The following is a 20,709-nucleotide window of genomic DNA, read 5'->3' on the forward strand; positions in this document are numbered from 1 at the left end:
AAGCTGGCCACTCTGGTGACCTGGAGACACAAATGTTAAGCTGCCTCTGTCTCTCTTCTCTCTCGCTGCTGCTCTTTTCAGTCCTCCCTGCTCTATCTCACTCTCTTTAGCTAGCCTCACTGAATGTCGGGGGGTGGTCTTGGCTCTGCCCGACTCTGAATTCACAGTCTTCACACACACCACAGGCTATCTTGAATTCCGTCAGAACAAAAGGGGTTTTTCTCATGCGGCACTTGAACTTCTTGCCCATCTCATGTGTCTTAATGTTTCCATGTCTTAAGAGAAATAGGCTCTTTCTTATCCTCACCGAATGGAAACAAAATCTCCCTCTGAGATGATGATTAATATGTGATTTGATAAACTAATTCAAAACCTTGCATTGTTTCCTCGCAGAAGGAGTAAATAATATGGTCAAATTTAGCTTCTCATCTATTAGCTCACTCACGCTGTCATTTGTTAACAGGATAATGGGGCGTAAAGAGGGCCATTATTCTCTCAGTCCAGAACATATGCTAGAATCCTGCACAGAAACACACACTAATACACACGCTTTCAGATGCACAAACAAACACACACACACACACACACACACACCGTACACGAGTGTCATTTTGAAAGCGAGGACACGTGCACACTTTAGAGGAGCAAGTGCATCATCCCATGTTGTGTATTTTTCAAGCTCCTCTGTCAGGCTGCAGGACGAACATGTCCTAGACCCTGTTTGATTGTAATCCTGGCGTGTCAGCCTTGAACCTGACAAAGTGCTAGACAGGCGAGTTAGTATTCATTCTAGTCGCTAGATGCTGATAATAAGATAATTGGCATTCTGTGCTCCTTCTCCTGTTAGCAGGCCTATAGATCTGCTTCTATAGGTCAAAGACCTGATCAAAGTCCACCAGCCAATTTGCAATGCTAATCTCCCCTAACAAATAATTGTGCTTAAGAACTGTTTAAATGAACCTCTGTGGAAGCCCACATAATGCGCCTTTTGTATCCTTAACAGACATAATGGTGGAGGGCTTTTCTGCAGAGAATGAGCTGCCCTCTGTTATTAACTCATTAGACCTCAATGCGTTGATTCAGAGCCATTGTCTGACCTTGCTTCTCTGAGTAAATGGGTTGGGTAGCATCGCACAGCTCCGGTGTGTCACTACAGTGAGGAGTACATCCCAGCGAGCCACGTACAGTCTGATCATTGTGCATTTTTAATGTTCGGTGGCATTTATGTGAAAAGGAAAAATAAACCAATATAAATGCAGGGATTGAGGCAGATAATCACAGGGGGCATAATATCCATGTTAACAAGAAGATAAGCACAAAGCAAACATGGAAATTAGCAATGCACTGAGCAAACATGGAAATTCAATTCCCGGGCTGAACCAAAAAGTGCTCATTCAGTGGAGGAGAGAGCACATCAAATAACCCAGGTAGAGATTCCAAATGGATAATTAACAGCTTCCTTTCCATTATAATTGGAATCAGTCTAGCCCATTCCTGGGAAAGAGGGCAGAAAATTGAATCAGTGTTGTGCGGATAGAAATTACTGCCATTCTCCACCTTAATTAGATGTCTTTTGCTGAAATCATACCATAGGCAACCATGCTGGCATGCAGCGCTCAACATATGGCCGCTATCTATGCACATATCTCCTTCTCGGAGCTGTTGTCTTTGAGATACTGTATGTCTCGTCGACTCTGAAGCACATTCTGGCTCACTGTTGTCCTTCTGCTGCCATCTTGTTTCCCTCCTCAGACAGATTAAAAGAACATATCTTATTTCCGAGGTCTTTTCACACCACTAATTTCAGAGATCTGTTTTCTCTGTTGTAATATGTTCCTCTGATTGGAGTGTGAGGTAGCACATGTTAGTGCTATCCAAAGTAGTGGGATTTTTTTTTTAAATGCTCGTTCAGCACAAAGCATCCAGCTCAAAAACCAATTGATAAATCAGAGGAGAATGTGCCGGATATTATCAAGCCATTCCAGATGGTCATTTGGATGGCAACAAATGGTCCGCTGAGCAAGTCCCACAGAGATTAAAATATTAAGCATGCATTTACAAATCTCTCTTGGCACAAAAACAAAAATGAAATTAAGGAGGTTCGCCATGCGAGAACAATGAGCAGTTGACTAATGGCTCGTTCACTTACTTCATCACAGCCCAGGTAGCTAGTAGGCTGGGATGGCTGCAGTATTTGCATGCTAATGTAGTTGCTGAAAGCTGGGCGTACACACACACACACACACACACACACAGAGGCAGGGGATCAACCTTGTGGTGACATTAAAGCGTTGTGGAGACAAGTCGGTCCAGTCCTTTGCAGCTCCATGCAGGGACACTATCTTCGTGTCCTAAGATGTGCTGTACCCCTGCCTCATGCTCACGCTGTGATTGTGTCAGTGTGTGCGTATATGTGAGCCTTTGTGCATCTGTTTGAATCAGTTTTTGTGTGCGTCCTCCACCCCTGCCCGTGTCTTTGTGCGCTTCCTTTCATTTCTGTCCATGTGCCAGTAGACAAATTGTGGCACAGCTTTGTGAGTGACTGATGCACCATCCAAAGTGTAAACAGGAAACAGTTATGGATTGTTTTGCACATGTTCACTTACCTGTGTGACTGTGAAAGTAAATGTGCTTTTCCCTGAGCGCTGACACCTCTCCCTGCCTTTCCTCTTTCATCAGGAGGTGATGCAAATGGAGCGGCAGCTCGGGGGTCGCCTGATTGACGAGCCCCACGTCCTGCTTTTCAAAGACAGCTACCACAACCTGCGCCTCTCCATCCACGACATGCCCCAGGCGCACTGGAGGAGCAAGCTGCTAGCCGGCTACCAGGTGTGTTGGGCAGCCCTGGGTGGCTGCAGGGGCAGGGAGTCACTCCAGATCAGAGCAGGAGCAAAGAGATGTATTACAAGTGCCTGGCTGAATCTGTCCAGTCTGAGTATCCTCAGTTAAAGTACTTTGTTTTTGTACTCAGTTTAAAATCTTTGTTGTCTCTGGTTATTTTTTTTAAATTAGGCATCCAGAGAGATTTAAAAAAAAAGTCCATGTTGGCAAAAATGATGTCATAGCAGCCAAAAGTTATTCACAAGCAACTTTTTATTGTTAATGAGGGTTCATGGTCCATTTGTCTCTCTGGAAAGTTGTTTTTATTTTAGTTGGTTCAGAGTTTTAATTAAGCATGTTTTGATTTGGCTTCAGTTGATCACTTTAAAGATTCACACAAAGGAGTGTTTTTCTGTGTGTTACTGCAGGACTCCTCTGTCCAATAACCTTTCCATTCTTGGCACAGTGTGCAACTTTAAATCATTCGCTGGGGTGGAGGGAACATTTTTGGGTGTGTGTGCACCCCTGTGCATAGAGTGGTGCATGAGGTGTATACATGTGCATATTGGAGCTGGCTTGTGTGCACTAACCCAGAGCTGCAAGCTGATTGATTATCCCGGCTGCTGCTCTCTCAAAGGGAGCTCAGATGAAATATAGAGCAGTATGTAAATATCTGGAACTTCGCAACCTGAGTTTTGGAACCTCTCCACCTCCGCTGCACTCCCCACACCTGCACGGCCAACTACACCACAGCCCCACGATGGAGACACAAAGGCTGTTCAAAGAAGACTAGAAAATGTTCTGGCTGTAACTATGTAAGCATTGAGCACCAGGTCCCCAAAGAGAGCGAACAGGCTGTGCCAAGCGAGCAGCAGCAGCAACAATGCACCCAGAACAGAGGCTTATTCCTCTGGACTGTGCCTGTTCATTTGGAAGTGTTATTCCCCTCTCAGCAGTGCAGTCAAAAAAGCCTTTAGCCTCCCTGGGGGCCTGTGAAGACTTTTGTGCGTTTCACCCGGTTCCCTCTGCCACCGGTCTGCCTGGGTAACAGTGCCCCCGTTTGGTTAGCAGCATGTGCTGCAGCCCCACTTCACTCTCAGACTGAGGTCTTGTTAGCTGTTGAACTCAGGGTAAAGTGAGGAGTTAGTGTGCCCTTTTTTTTTTCCAGTGTTACCTCTGTGCTTCTCCTGGGTTATGCAAATGAGTCATGAATATGCAGCAACAGAGAGAAAGATGTAGAAATTGTCAGTCTTGAATAAATTCTACCAAACACTCCCTGGTAGCTGTTTGCTAGACAGAATCCAGTGCTGTAGAGCAGCAGTACTCAGAGCTATTATGCATACATACATATATATTTATATATATATCTTTGTCACATGGTGTGATTTAGATTCATAGTAGTGGTGTGATGTTTCAGCATGTACGCCATCAGCATCATTTGTAGTGCTGCCTAGAAGGGTGGCGTACCTGCAAGAAGCAGAAAAGCTGAATCAACTGAAAGAAAATGGATGAAAAGAAAACATGCTTCCAATGCCAGTGTGATAAATATGGGCTGCAGTCTCGTAAAAATCCCAAATTTGATTTCTTCTGTAATAAACTAAGTCAGGCAGACAGCTTTTAACTCCCATTAAAGATTCTATTTGTCAGTAACACCACATTAATTCCTTTCAACTTACTTGAATGTTATCAGTCTGCTGCCTCGGATATATTTAGCCATTTTTACCTAATGATGACAGCTTATGTCGGCGTAATTAATGATAATCTCAGTGTACTCCAGGCAGGTGGTCCTGTTGTGGTGCGTTTCAGACACGCCGTTCTGACTGTGCTGCTGCGTTGCCGTTTGTGCGCGCTCCTTGTTGCTTCTGCAGGAGATCCCGTTCTACCATATCTGGAATGGTTCCCAGCGGTACCTGCACTGCACGTTCACTCTGGAGCGGCTCAGCCTCAGCACCTGTGAGCTCACCTGCCAGCTGTGTGTGTGGCAGGTGGAGGGGGAGGGACAGAGCTTTAGCCTCGACTTTAACATTGCCAAGGTAACGTTCAGCATTAACTGCTCGTTCAGAACCCCTCAGCCATTACACTTTGATTCAGCGTTTCGATTATTCATGAAGGAGTTGTGTTTGTTCGGGGCTGAGATGAAGCTGTTTTCATGGCTTTTCCTCTCAGGACACTCGGGCGGTGGACTCTGAGTTTCTGTTAATGGACAGTAATGCCACAGCTCTGGCAGGGCCCAGCGCCTTTCAGATCCCGTACCTCATCAGGCAGAAGATCTGCAGCAGCCTGGATGCTCCATGTCCCAACGGAGCCGACTGGAGAATGCTAGCACAAAGACTCAAACTGGAGAGGTAAATACCAGCTTCACAACACAATAATGCTTATCTGATCACTGATCTGGTCATCGACAGAGCATGTCGGAACAGCAGCTTAGGCGCGGAAGCTCTTCAGAAATTCAGCAGAGCCTCATTTATCCGAACCCCTCGAGAACAGAGGCAGAACAGCAGGTTGTACTTGAATGCAGCTTGTTTAAAATAATGAACATGCAATCATGCTGATTGTGAAGGGTCACACCAACGCAGAGGTTAACATGTAACTACGAAGTTGCCGTAATTGAACACAATCAGTGTAAAGTGCGTCAGTGCACTTGAGTGTTTTTCCTGAAGTTCAGGTAAACAAGGTAATGCCTCAGCAAACTAATCCTCTTTTGACACAGCTAACATTATAGGATTAATGCGGACTTGATGGATACAGCTATCATTTCTGCAAGAAAACATGACCCTCTTCTTCCGTTTTCCCTCAGAAACAGGTAAGCAGCTTAGAGTCTGCAGCTAAACTTCTACCTGCTACATTCTGCTTAACTGTTGTAATTGGAAAGGCAGCGAGCTAGCTGCCCATCAGCGGCAAAAAAAGATGGAGTTACTTTGGATCTGTGCCGCCGTCGGACCAATTCGTTCTCACAGTTACTGTACTTTATCACGGGAGTACCTGTAACAGAACAGAGCCAGGCATCGATCCCTTATCCTCCAATTTAATTTCTACCTTGTAGTGAAATCAAATAGGTACACTTAATTTGTCCAATCAACTTTATTTACCTCAATTAATCACAAATTGAATTGATGCACTACAGGTTTAATTAGCAATGTTTTGCTCAACATAATCAATTCTCATTTAGGCCTCAGGAAGGAACAACTGCTCCGTTGTTTGATCTGTCCTTAACAACATGTTTTCCTGGAAAGGCAGCAGCTCCTTGGCATTCTGTCATGCTGTATTTTTGTGTTTGTTTCTGTGTGTGTAAAGTGTTCAGACCGAGCGGAACGGGACCAATCAATAAAACTTAAAATGCCAAGAACCTTTTATTTGATCTTTCTCTCCCAAGACAGTGCAAACGGCTGCGTCTGAGCCATACAAGATAAGCTCGTGTTTCACACAGCGAGGTGAATAAGCAGGGCTGACACGTTGGACGCCGAGCTTCGTCTTTTTTATCTGAATAATGACACAGAGGTTCATTCCCAGACAATCTTCTTTGACCAACACTTCTCTTTGTTGTGTTCTCCCGACACAGAGGGAGAGCTGCGCATGCTATAAAATCCAATTGACTCAAAATAGCAGAGCGACACAGTGTTCTCAGTGTTTGCGCTCTGCCAAAGCATGTTTATAACCATCACAGAATGCTTCAGTAGGCAAACAGAAGATGCGAGGAAGTAACACACTCTGTCTGACCTTTCTCAAGGTGAAAAGGACTCGGTGGCGTTTGAGGCTTTTTGTCTCACCCCTTGTCCTCCCGAACACTCCCACAGCAGCACTGTCTCATTGTGCCGGAGGTTTACACTGCTTTCCTTTTTAATGCCACGTGCGCTCTACATAACGGTTAAGGCCACGGACATTTGGAGAACAGAGAAAGGCCATTAAATCAAACAAGCATCTTCAGGTACCGCAGGGATCAGGTCCCACTCAACATCAAACATAAAGCCGGCTGGGACCACTGCTTTGTTGTCATTGATTGGGTTTGATCGTAAAGGTTCTGCCCCTAAAATGGAAAAGGTCACTTCCGACTTAACTGTGAAAGTCCATATAGGATTATACTATATACGGGATTTAGGGCCAATTTCAACATCAAATAAAGAGGAACGAGGGTTATGGTGTTAAGCTTGAAATGAAAATTGCCACAGATTCTCTATTTGATGGCAGTTTCAAGAGCCAGACTGTGTTCTTATACCTTTTATCATTTTTTTACTTAGTGCTCCAACACGGCACATCGGGATGTAGCAGCAATATACCACACAATAAAACCTGACATTGACAGAGCTACAAGAAGTGGTGGCACAATAAAGTATAAGCTGAAAAGGTTTTCTTAAGAGTTTTGTGATGGAGATAAAATGAGGAAGTGTCCTTTCTGATATGTTCACGTCGCTTGATTCGATTAAAAAAAACAAAGAAAGAAAGAAATGTCTCATTGTTCTCTATTTCCTGTGTTCTCTTCTCTCCTCCACTCTGCAGACACATGAGTTTCTTTGCATCCAAAGCGAGCCCAACCTCTGTGATCCTGGACCTGTGGGAGGCACAACATTTCCACAGCGGCAACATCAACCAGCTGGCCACGGTCATGGCTGACATTGGCAAACAGGAAGCCATGATATTCCTGGTCTCTGATGGCGAGTGCTAACCCAGAAAAGGGGGAGAGACTGGTGCAGAGGAAAAGTACAGAACACAACACACACATTTAAAAAAACAACAATAACCGCAGCAGGAATCGAAGATCAGAGCTGTCCCAGTGTCCCTCCTCTTCACTTTAGAAGATGAAAAGGGTTTATGTAGGATTGAGTCCCTATTTCCCATCAAAGAGTAAAAATCTTTAAATGTCAGACCAAATGAGAAAATAAAAAATAGAGTTTAAGTGTGTGGGGAAATGTATTCACAAGCTCAGTAGAGAAAATACCCTTTATTTTCTATCAAAGATTAAATTGGTCCACACCCTGGTTCTACTGTAAGCATAACATGAAATTAACTTCACGCCTTTATTTCTTTTTTTTTTTAAATAGGCCACTTATGGCTATTAAGGAGCAATATGCAAATGATTATTACTACTGATGGCCAATATTGCAAATTCCGCAAGTGTTTTTTTGAACTTAGATTCAAAAATGATGACACTTTAAATACTGAAATGAAGAAAGGTAACAAAAGGAGATTTCAGGTTAAAGAGAACAGGCGACATATGCAATTGGCAGGTTTGTTACACGACATTATCTCAACAACCCAGTGACACTGTACGTCATACGTGTTATCTGTTCACCTGGGCTTGTAGCACATCCTGGACTTGCAGGTTTTAAAACAGATTGTACGTCAGAGCCCCCCTCCCCTCCAAAAAAAAAAAAAGCTCGTCTCATCTGGTTTGTGTGTTTTTTTCAGTCCAGCCGGTATCAGTACTGTGAATGTAACATCTTGACATCTTGATTCAGTGAGACGCTTCACAGCTTTCCCCGCTTCTAAATCGATATATGTGAGGTTTTGGGCTCTCTGGAAAAATTTTTTAAAGGGAGGAGTGAGTAATATCTTCACTAAAGTCATATTTCAGAAGCCATTTCTATTTAAAGCCTGTGATTTTGATCCATCAGGTTTATTTCGCGTCTTATATTACTCCAATCGTTCATTGTGGCGTTTTTTTCTGTTTTAGATCCCACAGCTAATGAAGGAGCCATAGGGCCGAAAGGCGTTCCAGCTGCATATATGTGAACACTGAATGTCGTCGAAGCTCATTTCTAATATGACATTTTCCCCTTGATTACATTGATTCTGTAGTACAGCAACATCGCCCACAGGGTTTTTATCCCCTATAAATAATGTAGTGCACTTTCCCACTGAAAATCTGACAACAAATTCTTCAAAATCTTCTTGAGATTACTCATGTTGAAAGGGTAATTGTGCAGTTTTGTTTATTATTATTCATAAGGCAATGTTGGTGGGAATTCTGTATTTGCTGTGTGGCAAACAGTATTTCCACATCAGAGAAAAACTCAGATAAAGTCAAGAGTGGCTTATTCATAATGTCTGCTCACAAAAGATGCTTTGAGAGGATTTCTTTTTTTTTTTTTTTTTTTTGTTGCTGCTGTTATTTCAAGCCTGGATGGCAAAAATTCTGAAGTAGATTCGTGCAAAAATTCATAACAACCACTCACCTGTTTATTTTTCTTACATAGCTCTACTTCAAATCAGGCAACATTTCCTTTAAGTCCAATTCAGTTTGTAAAGGTGTGAGCAATCCCAAACTAGCCATAGTTCTCTCTGTGTCTGCCTCAGGGTTGCATGTGAAGCTGTCTGTTCAGAGTTGTGAAGAAAGCCCCGTTCATCGAACCCCGTCTCATTTAAACAACTAGAAATCCTTCAGTGGTTTCAACCTTTAAGATTAAGTGGAGCCTCTTTTATGATTGTCAGATATTTGGAATGTACGTTTGTTTCCTTGTAGTGGAGGAAAAGTGTCTTTTTTTTTTTGATTGCTCGCTTCTTTTAAAGTAGTTTTTATATGGCATCTAAGCACCTGTTGACTCCTCCCCTTAAACACGCCTCCCCTTGGCGACGCTCCTGTTGCTATTTTATATAGAGATGCCATGAAATAAAATGTTTGTAGAAACCCTGGAGTCGATCCCCTTTCAGATAAAATGGTGATTCCACCTTAAATGAATCTTTTCATGTTGAAACGGATCATCGCCACATGTAATATGTAAATACTTTTTCTATACCAGCCGTGTGCTGTCACTTTGCATACTGTATATCAGCAGAATTGGTAACCAAAGTTTTCTGAATTATCATTTGAGGCCACTACATCCTCATATTGTACCCATGAAATATTGTTTGGGCGCCGTTTTTACCTGCAGCTAGGATAGAATAAGTCAGAGTTGCTGTCTCTTCGAAACCGCGGACGTAAAAGTCCAGATTATTTTCTCTCATTTCCTTGCATTTGTCTTTGAGGCAAGTTAAATGCTGTTTGTTTAAGCGGTAATGTGTGTCAGTTTCTTTTATCACTTTGTAAACAAATGTAAATTATATTTTAATATGAAGCCAAAAAAAAGACACTTAACTGGCGCAGCATTTGTCAAGTCTAAACCGTGACGTGTTTGCCTATATACTGTTCTTTGGCGATCTAGCAGTGAAGACTATTTGCAGTGTTAAGGGTTTAGGGACTGTTTTACAGGAAGTTTCTATACACATATTTTGTTCGTCCTTACTCTGCATAAGTCTCCCTGATTATTTCTATAACTGTAAGCATTTAAATACAAGCTGGAAACAGCCAGTGATGCTTAGTGAAGGCTATTTGGAGAAGGAGGAAATCGGTTCTTGGACACTGACGAGCCAGTGTTGACACAGCATGTTTAGATGAGCCATGACAGTTGTACAGTCAGACTATGTGTGAAATTTTGTCACCTCCGTCATTGTCTTGGATGTGTTGCCTAAGCACATTTCAGTAATGTAATTCACCAGCCGCCAGGATGTTCAGCATCTATCTTCACATCTAACTCATCCGACAAAATCTAACAAATCTGCAATTACTGTGTGTGTGATGAATAACGGTTTCCTTCATGGTAGAATCTGGGCCTGATAGTTCTGTGTAAGGCTTGTGTCAGTAACATACATGCTTTGTTCAAGGGTTTAAGCTCACCCATGTGTTGTGGGGGAAAAATGCTCCATCTCTCAGCACTGTACTTTGTGTCACTCATTACTATTCAGTGTCAAGGATGTGCGTGTATTTGAGTGAGTGTTGGACTGGGTGTGTGCGTATCTCCCCGTCACTCTGACTGAACTGTTTTCTTTTTGAACTAAGAACAATAGACTTCTGTACTTGTGAATGGTTTTTCTATTTTGTTCCTTGATTCAATGTTTCTTGCCTTTCTGCAAGTCAAAAATGCTGTATTTATTACATACCACAGCGCTTATGCAATTGTATAATCCTTTTATTGTTTTTTTTTTGTTGTTCTTGGTTTGTTTTTTAACCTTTTGTGTTCCTTATCGTTAATGTAAATTGTTGTCAAAACTTTTGTGGCAATGGAAAAACTTCTGCTAAGGGAGATTTTCTGTACTTTTTGGACAATGATATGGATTTGTGGGTAGAATTTTGGAAATTCGTTTCTAAGTGCTTTCAAGTATTTACTTGGCCTTATGTATATATATCTATCTATGACATTTCAGAAAGGTATGTATAGTAATTCAATCCGAAATTGTTGTAAATAAATTATATATTGTTAAATGAAGGACTGGATCCTTTTACTTGAAAAATGCAATCCTGTTTGTCAGCTTTAAGACCCACACATATAAAAATGCACAGACATCTTCATATAACCTCAGAATTGTGTCGTTTAACCCTTTAAGCTTCAGTCAATTCCAGCCGTTTTCAGTACAAAAAATCGCTAATATTCTATTTTTAAATTAAAAAAATTACGAAAAATACGGGGAATATTGGACGCGCATCGGGAGGTGCATTTCCTTGAAAACGACCGATTCGGGGATTTTATACCGACTTCAGGACATGTTTTGGACAAAATAGTTTACTGGCTTGTGTCATCTGGATGTAAAAGGTTGGATTATGGCCGTTTTTTGTGGAATCTTTTTTTTTTGTGTGTAATAATAAACCCGGAAATGTGAGTCGCGCTGTGTGCTTTGAAGCCGTGTATAGAGAACGGATGGATGAATATTTGTTTTTGTCGGACAAATGTGTTTTTCTCACCCGCTGTGGTAATCGCATCTGAAAGTGGTTTATACCGGCGGATTCATGAGAATCTAAGCTTTCCATCGGTGTATAGTGTTTGTATAATCGGGTTTGCACCCGTCGGACATTCCTGAAATTCCTATGCAAATTAGTAGGTGTACCGCCGGCGGTACACTGAAGCTTAAAGGGGGGTATTTTTAAAATTTGGGGAAATTCGCTTGTTCTTTCCGTTGAAAATAAAATTATGCCACTCACATAGAAGTTAAATGTAGAGCTGGAACTGTGGTTTCCAACCTTTTTCTTGCTTGTGGATCTTTAAAACTGTGTCTACTTGTATGCTGCTCAGCCAGAAAATCAGTGATAAATTATTAAATGCGAAAAAAAAATTACCTGCTTTTTCTGGAGCTTTTGACCGCATCCAGCATCATTCTTCAGCTGAGTTAAAGATAGCCATTTGATAGCATCTGGTGAGAAATCTGATCACCAAAGAAGTCCACTGAATAATGCTGAAAACGTCTCCAGAAAAAAGCGAGTAAGAGAAGTTCAGTCCAGCATAATTTATCACTAAAGTGTTCCCAACCTGAAGTATGAATATCCATGCTGAGAAAAGCTTTGTTTGCCTTGTCTTATTATCAGTGACGGATCTGATTGGCCACCTCGAGTGGGTTCCTGTTTTCCTTTCTGAACAATTCAAAGGTCCCTCTCTATCTCCCCACACATCCACCAACCACTGGAACACATCTCTGAAGCTCAGCTTCCCCTCAGAAGAAGTGCTCCCAGATGAAGGAGCCTTTTGAGAGACAGCTGGCATCGTGATTGGACGGTACTTTGGTCTGTTCCAGTCCAGCTTCAGCTCCAGCCAAACTGAGCAATGGTGGGAGAGGTAAAGAAGAACCCAAAGATCACTGTGGCTGAGCTCCAGAGATGCATTCGGGAGATAGGAGAAAGTTCCACAAAGTCAACTATCACTGCAGCCCTCCACCAGTCGGGGCTTTATGGCAGAGTGGCCCGACGGAAGCGTCTCCTCAGTGCAAGACACATGAAAGCCCGCATAGTTTGCCAAAAAACACATGAAGGACTCCCAGACTATGAGAAATAAGATTCTCTGGTCTGATGAGACCAAGATTGAACTTTTTGGTGTTAATTCTAAGCGGTATGTGTGGAGAAAACCAGGCACTGCTCATCACCTGCCCAATACAATCCCTACAGTGAAACATGGTGGTGGGAGCATCATGTTGTGGGGGTGTTTTTCAGCTGCAGGGACAGGACGACTGGTTGCAACTGAAGGAAGGATGAGTGCGGCCAAGTACAGAGATATCCTGGAGGAAAACCTCTTCCAGAGTGCTCAGGACCTCAGACTGGGCCGAAGGTTCACCTTTCAACAGGACAATGACCCTAAGCACACAGCTAAAATAACAAAGGAGTGGCTTCAGAACAACTCTGTGACCGTTCTTGACTGGCCCAGCCAGAGCCCACAAAAACAGGACAAACACTGGTTTCCAGGGGGTTAGGCGGCTATTTATTTGCAAGAGTGAGTTTACAACAACACAACATGTGAGCAGAAAAATCAAAAAGTCTGTCTTTAGTTCAGCTGAAAACATTAGTTTTTGTCTTTTTTATTGACCAAACTTTTCAGGAAGTAGATGAAGAATAATTAAAGCTCTTATGTAGAAGTCCAACTTATTTTGGATCCTTGTGGAGAGTTTAGTCTTCGAGTTTGTAAAGCTATTGAGTTTTTAGAGTCACATGGATTGTTTTGACATTTAATAACAGAGTCCTGAAATAAAATTACAGTTGTGGATTTCTGCCATTTAGTCTGGACTAAACAAATAACAGCAGCATATATTTCAAACATCATTATGGATTGAGGTTTCTCACTTGATAATGATCAAAACATGAAATTTAGGTTGGTTTAAAGGAATATTCCACCTTAAATCTTTGAATGTTGACCTAAAAGGTTGGTTTCAGGAAGTATTCCACCGACAAGGTCCTCACACATCCACCATAAAGGAACATTCCACCAAAAATCCCTGGACATGCACCTAAAATGTTGGTTTAACCGAGTATTCCATCCAAAATCTTGAGAGACCTGAGGGGCTGGTTAAAAGGAATATTCCACCTAAAACCTCAACTAGTGCAGTATGTGTAGCAGCGACAGCAGAAAGAGATCCTCTCTGGGTGGAAGAACAGCGTCCGAGTGGCAGCTCTCTTTCTGCTCTTACCTTACTCACTAAACTCAACCACCATGGAGGACTTAAGTAATTGACGTTTCCTGCTGCAATGACCCAGTTTTTGTTGACCCTTTTTCCGAGCTTTGACCAATCCAAGAACATGAAGTACATCATCGGCGGCGTAACCAATGGAGGGAAAACAACCCTCACCAACCACCTGATCAAGAACCTGCCCAACTGCTGCATGGTCCATCAGGATGACTTCTTCAAGCCCCAAGATCAGACTGAAGTTGGTGAAGATGGCTTTAAGCAGTATGATGTCATCACTGCTCTGGACATGAACGCCATGATGGGTACAATCTACGCGTGGCTGGAGAACCCGGTGAAGTTTGAGAAGTCTCATGGCGTTAATAACACCCTGGACGTGCTAAACCAACGTTACTTTATTTCCATCCCATATGAAAAATGCAAAAAGAGGAGGTGCTCCAGGAAGCACACGGTGCCACGTCTGGACCATGGACCTGCAACACAAGAACATCTGCTCACTGTGAAAGATTATTGAGAGCAGCTTTTTGTGATTTCTGTACAGAACACTATGATGTTTGCTGAGCTGTGCACTATTAAATGATTTAAGAATATGGAATATTGTTACTGTTTATTATTGTTCTCATGTTTATTGGTAAATGTATAGAGTGCTACTTACTGTATTTTAAAATTTACATTCCTGCACAGAACATTTTCGATTATTTTACCACAGATCAAGGGTACAGATTGTTGTTGTTCACTGTGTATTGGGTAGAACTCATTTTGATTTAGACTGATTAGTATACAGAACCCTATGATGTTTCTGGTTTACAGCCGAGAACTAGTTGCTAAAAGTACAGAATATTTCTTATTTTAGGTGTGATAATAGTCAGTAAACATTCTAAGAAGTGGAAATTGACAGAGTTGTATATAGTGCTGTTCTTGCACAATATTTGTCACTTAATTGCCTCAGGATACTGTCGTTGAGCTTACTAGTTTTATATAACAAGCAGATGCTGCAGCTATTGATGCTGTAATTCATATAAACAAGGAAACAAGTCCATCATAATTTGAATGTCAACAGTCCAAAATGAAAAGGTCATATACAGCTTTCCTATTCTGTTAAAGAGCCAAAAAACCATGAAAAATACTTTGTAAAAGTGAGAGGTCAGTAGCAGCTTTCATTTTTTCTTTCAACTTTTCGGTGGCCCCCTCAAAATATCTGTTGTACTCCCCGTGCCCCCCCAACTAAAATTTATCTGGATCCGCCCCTGCTTATTATTTATTCTGTTTAGTTCTTATCAGTAAACCGACAAAACGTGGATCATTCGGGAATCTTCAGATTCATCCTGTGTTTGATCAAAGGACAGTTTGAATCTGCAAATTGGGAATTACTGAGCTCAAATCAGTTACTGTAAAGACTGACAGGTACCAAGTGTGGCCCTCTCTGAGGTTGAAAATCTACCTTCCAGCACCTTTAAAGCTCACTAATTAACATGGAAGATTTAGATTCTTTCACAAATGTAAAAATCACAGTGATTTCAGTAGGCGGTACAACACACAATTCAAGCTTATCAACATTTCCATTAACTCCATATAAAATTAGCAAAAATCTTTTATTTTTCTGTTAGCAGGCAGATGAGATATGTATTTATATTTTTAAAACTGTACAGTTGCTTTATAGCAATGATCTTGTGGCTAAATACGAATATGTATGAGCTGATTAACATAATTAAAGATAATGATTAGCATCTGGAGTGACATAACACTTATTTCAGAGTGCCTACTGACTAAATGGCTACTGTAAACATTCCTACTAATGCTCTCTAGTTCGTGAACAGGTTGTTAAGATTCTTTGTTACAGCACAGAAACAGTTTGGGTTAAAAACTATCCGTTGTTCAGGTGTCAAGGAGCAGGTGTTGGTGAGAGTGAAGAAGTCGACAGAAACATTCCAGCTCATGGTAGTACTAAATTATTTTATTTGAAACTTTCAGCAGCTATAAAAACAACACTTACAGGCCAGTTCTGAAGCAACTTAAATACATATTCAGCAACAGCTTGAAAGTACTCTAAGGAATGATCACAATATCATAGCAACTTGAGGGACACATATTTTATGACAGATTTGACACATTAGGAATGTAAAACATTTAAAAACAATAATAGTATGTTCTCCATCGCCCCATGTGTGACAGTGAAATCTGGATCAATTAGGGATTAATAAATGACTCAAAGTTATGGATAAAACTGCAGGAAAAGCTCCGATTTGCAAGAGCCAAAGTGAAACGTTAAAGCATTTAGTGGTTCTTGTGGAGGAGCTCCAGTCAAGCAGAAATGGGACACCTCCCTGCCCTTTTCTGCACGACTGGCCCCCATTATATAAAAGGGCACTGCGGTAAGAGTCACTGAGTGGGCTGGGGTCCTGAACGGGGCCACCACTTCTCTGCACTTAGTGCAGGAGAAGTGGCAGATCATTACTGCAATACATGAGATTATTAGAGGCTCAATGACTCGTTCAACTTGAAAGACATTGACATGATGTTGAGATTTCTTCACTAACAATCAAATCTAGATGAGACACTTTTTGGGGGCGTTTGAAAGCCCAGTCTAAAAAGTCAAAAAGTTAGTGATGACATGAAATAATTCCTTGAATACTTCCAGTTATGCAACACAGCATTTGGTATTACAGGCAGTGACATCTGAAATGTCCTCACAGCACAGTAAAGTGACAGTATGTGAAGTTAGCATTAAGCCTCAAGTACAGAAAAACAAAGACTGCAGGATAGGGGAAAAAAAAGTCAGACGAGGTGTGTGGTTGGCAAAGTGGGGATGTAGAGTGTATATGGATGTGTCAGAGGGTGAAAAGGGGTAAAGAGGAGCAAGGGGGAGAGAGAGAGAAGTGCTCGTTCTTCTGAAGATGTAGCTCGATCTCACACTGGAGCAAAGGCATGGCCTTTGCACAGAGGCTTATCCTTCTTTGAGTAGAACGTCTTACCCTCCAGGTTGATTTGGCAGAGCTTTAAAGATGAAAGGAGACAGACAGTCAGAGAGACAGATTTGGGAAACCAGGGCAGAGCAGATATCACACTTCAACATTGCCAATGTGAATTTACACAGTTTTCTACTGGCCAGAGCGGGGCACAGATTATTTACTCGACCGCATTTACTTTTGGTTTTCCTCACCGAAGGAGAGAGAGATGGAGAGAGTGGCTGACTGCAGGTGACAAGGTAAAAAGGGGAAAGCCTGAGGTCCAGAGACGGCGGCAGATTTTTTTCAGGTGCCATTGTGCTGCAAAGGCCATAAGATATGGGGCAAAGAGAGCCCACAAGGAGGCGTATCAATCAAAATGACTCACAGCACAGACGAAGCACGTATCATGCCAGCTGTAGCCCAGGGCCTCCAGGAACCGATCGCCGGCATCAATCTTAAAGTCACAGCCATGGCATTTGGTGCCAAACATCTTCTCATAGTCTGGAGAGAGAAAATAAAAAAAATCAGCAAGGTGAGAGATAGTGGGCAGATGAAATGTGAAATAAAAACCTGAATTGAAAAGTATTTGAATTCAAAAGAGCTTTTATTAACCACAACATCAGGTCAAGCAATGTCCACGTCCTCTGCAAGCACTAAATGTAAAAATCACTTCACCTTCACAGCAGAGTGCGAGGCAGCTTTCAAAGTATTTTGTCTTTTAAAGAACTGGAGGTTTTTGCTGTTGAAGAGGGGTAATATCACACTACACACAACCACTTGCAGGACTGAATACAGGCAATAAAGATGGATGGAGCTGTTCTAACGCCGGATGCTGGCTCTCCTTCTTGCTGGGCATTTGATAACTTGTCTGTTTGCGTTATTTTGTCCACCCACTGTGCATTAGTGCCTTTCCAGAGTGTAAGGCAGGGATTAGGATGAGGGGAAATTGCTCCAGATACTTGACTGGATTTGCCAGTCTCTTTCATCACAAGGACTCTGGGGAGAGTGTCAGGTTATAATGCTGCTTCTCAAGAGTGAGTGGGTGAGAGCGGTACAATCCCTGAAAGATGCTGAGGCAGCAGAATGTTTATCAGAGCTAAAGGCATTATTCAGAATATGAGCGCTCAGGTTCTGGCTTCGCCTCTGATAAAGCAGCAACCCGACGTCAGAGCGTCAGTCGCGAGCAAGAGGCACGCCGCTCTGCTAAATCATTTATAGCATAATAGAAGAGCACACACCATTCATAAAATCCAATAGAGAAATGTATGAAGTAAACTGGAGCTAAACAGATTACAGTAGATGAAAACATCACACTTGACTGTGGAGTGTGCCAAGAGATTCACGATACAGGCCCATGCCAAACCCCACAGCAACGCTACAACAATGCTTAAAAAAATGTGTCACAAACGGCTCAATTGAAAACACAAAAATTAAACTGAAGAGGGGAGGCTCTGCAGAGCTAATTTTTAAAGAGGAAACAACTTCCATTACAGAATGCGTACTGCAACACTACTTTTTTCTGTGTTTTGTAGTCCAGAGTCTGGTACGTAGCCTGAACTGCGCTGATCTTAGCTATGACATCCATTTAAAGTAAAAAAAGATCAAACATTCTTTATTAAAGAAGCACAATTGCAAACTTAATGCTGGATGTCAGCTCCCCTCTTTTCACCCATGTACTTAAGGCCAGTGCAGATTTAGAAGAAATATGGAAGGCTTGAAGCACGTTTGAAGCCACAGGGGGTCTTACATGGGTTAAGATGTTCTCAGTTGGCAGTGGAACTAATCAATCTGCACAGTGAGCAGGCTTTTTTCTTTTAGCCAGTGTTTCGTATTTTCTGCTTAAGCATTATCAGTAATACTAAACTTGTGTCAAATCCATACAGCGTTTGAACTGTGTATTAAAACCGGAGTTCTTGTGGGTGTCGCTGTCTGTTGCTACTTAATGTTTTTGCCAATTGTTTGTCATGGATTTTTAACCATACTGACCTCCAAGAACGTGTGAGGAAAATCACAGTCCTTGAGGAAAACACATTCAAACTTAACACTGAGTGACAGCTGAGAAAAGGTTTTTATTCATTTTTTGTCCAACTTACTGTGACAAGATCCTGACAGATTTACACAACTGTAACAAAAATATTCATTGTTTTCCACTAGATAGATGTGACTGGAGGATTTGATCATTTGCATTGAATCTGGAAAGGACGGTTCAGATTTTAGACTGATGGAAACATTAAATCATAATAACAAATAAACAACTTATTTTGGAGCACAGTTTACCTCTGAACTTTGTGCGACAGAGTATCACAGTGATCACTAATGTAAGTGTAAATTTTCGGGTGGGGGGGGTTTAGTGCAAAATTGTAATCAAACCTTAACACAACGTGAAATTGCTGCACCAGTTTTTGCATACCACCACAGCCAAGGAACTTCTTGTTTTTTGGTTTATTTTCTATTATTTTCATATCTAAAACAATTGCATTTTTACTTAGGTTGCTCGTGTTAATCTACAGTTAAGCCCAATTCTTGCTGTTGGCCTCTGCACAGATGCCGAGAAAAGAAATGGTGCTCAACGCAAGTGCTTCTTATCAGCAGAGGCTGTGCGAGACTCGCGCTTATCCACAGCTTTCTAATTCATGACTAAAAGAGTTGTAACTGAGGTAGTTGCTGCCGGACTTTGGAGGTGCTTTAATTCGTTACAAGCGTTCCACAGATGGAGGCCAAACAGTGTGAGCTTCCAAAATTCTCCAGCAATCCTGTGCGATGGCCACCTACTGTGCTTAGGAGGGGAAGGCAACAAACTCCGGCTGCAGGCTATTCCACAGCGCTTGGCACACCTCAGGAATAATCGCATTGACACAGTGCTACAGCCCAATCTGTAAGTAGCTGCTATATCCTGTAAAAAGTGCAAAGTCACAGCCGGCCGCAGGAACAAACATGGGAGCTCGGGTTGTTTTTCTGTGTTTGATGTTATAGGCAGCGGGAATGCCTGCGTAGACCATATATTATAATATGAATGTGTGTCCATGTTCCAAGTCCACATTTGTCAGTGCACTGGGATGTGGAAACCGTAAATTGGCCTACAGGGAGTACAGGATGTGTTGAAAGGAACAGCGCAGTTTCTCACCTCTCTCACAGTAGGGTTCGCCCTCCTCCATGTAGAAAGCCTGGTTCCTGATGGGATTCTTGCAGGCTGCACACTTGAAACACTGAACATGGTAGGTCATCTTCAGGGCATGCATGATTTCCTGATAAGGGGGGAAAATGTTGGACATGTTTTCTTATTTTCCTTACCGCCTTGGAGACTACGTCCAGATGTTCTTGTACGGAAAAAAAAAAAAGAAATCACAGACAACTCTGAAGCAGCAGTTCTATTTAAACGTATAATGTCTTTCCCATATTTGTAGTTCTGAGTTTAGATCTTCCTGGACATGATAAAGCAGCTCTTACCCCTGTGATCTTCTTTTTGCACTTGGCACAGTTAGGAGCATATCGGTTATCGTGGCACTTGGTGCAGTAGACAGACCCTCGTTCCTCGAAGAAGCCCCCCTCCTCCAGGACGGCCTTACACTGTGAACACGTAAACTCTTCTGGGTGCCAGGAACGTCCCAGCGCCACCAGGTACCGACCCCTGGAACGCACACACATTAACAACACATCAAAGGCTTTATTGAAATCTAATCATTTTGAAAAGACGACGCATATGAAAAGCTCCAGCAAAGGAACGGAGAAGACTGGTGTCTTTGTGAAATGAGAACAAAAACTAGAGACGTGTTTTTAGTCGTCCTTAGAACTATATACCTTCACTTGCTTAAAGAAAACGTTCTTCTGTTTGCTTGAAATAGTGACCAGAATAAGAAGTAGGATTTCCGTTATCAGTGAAATGTCAGGATAATGCTTGTCCCCTGTGATAACAAGATGTCTCCAAACAGTGTGAATTATGCTGACTAACTTCATTTGCAGCAGACATACAGTCTGTCGCTGTGCATATTAACCGTCTTAAATTATGTGTCATCTCAAGCAGGACTCTGAA

The 20,709-nt window shown here is 42.0% G+C and overlaps 2 protein-coding genes across 7 annotated transcripts in view; one reads left to right on the plus strand and one right to left on the minus strand.

Moving 5' to 3' along the window:
- Positions 1-11,057, plus strand: part of unc5a (unc-5 netrin receptor A) — a 144,737-nt gene extending 133,680 nt beyond the window's left edge. For all 4 annotated transcript variants that reach the window (XM_022195958.2, XM_022195964.2, XM_022195973.2 and 1 more), the window contains 4 exons: positions 2,680-2,829; positions 4,689-4,853; positions 4,987-5,165; positions 7,315-11,057. In XM_022195958.2, coding sequence (XP_022051650.1) covers positions 2,680-2,829; positions 4,689-4,853; positions 4,987-5,165; positions 7,315-7,480 — 660 coding nt within the window. In that variant the 3' untranslated portion in view covers positions 7,481-11,057. The remainder of the gene's footprint in view (positions 1-2,679; positions 2,830-4,688; positions 4,854-4,986; positions 5,166-7,314) is intronic.
- Positions 11,058-15,664: 4,607 nt separating this feature from the next.
- The window catches only part of pdlim7 (PDZ and LIM domain 7), a 31,089-nt gene continuing 26,044 nt past the window's right edge, over positions 15,665-20,709 (minus strand). For all 3 annotated transcript variants that reach the window (XM_022195946.2, XM_022195930.2, XM_022195939.2), the window contains exons 8-11: positions 20,127-20,307; positions 19,804-19,924; positions 17,065-17,180; positions 15,665-16,725 (exon numbers count right to left, since the gene is read on the minus strand). In XM_022195946.2, coding sequence (XP_022051638.1) covers positions 16,639-16,725; positions 17,065-17,180; positions 19,804-19,924; positions 20,127-20,307 — 505 coding nt within the window. In that variant the 3' untranslated portion in view covers positions 15,665-16,638. The remainder of the gene's footprint in view (positions 16,726-17,064; positions 17,181-19,803; positions 19,925-20,126; positions 20,308-20,709) is intronic.

This window comes from Acanthochromis polyacanthus, chromosome 10 (assembly GCF_021347895.1).
Source record: "Acanthochromis polyacanthus isolate Apoly-LR-REF ecotype Palm Island chromosome 10, KAUST_Apoly_ChrSc, whole genome shotgun sequence".
Taxonomy (NCBI): domain Eukaryota; kingdom Metazoa; phylum Chordata; class Actinopteri; family Pomacentridae; genus Acanthochromis; species Acanthochromis polyacanthus.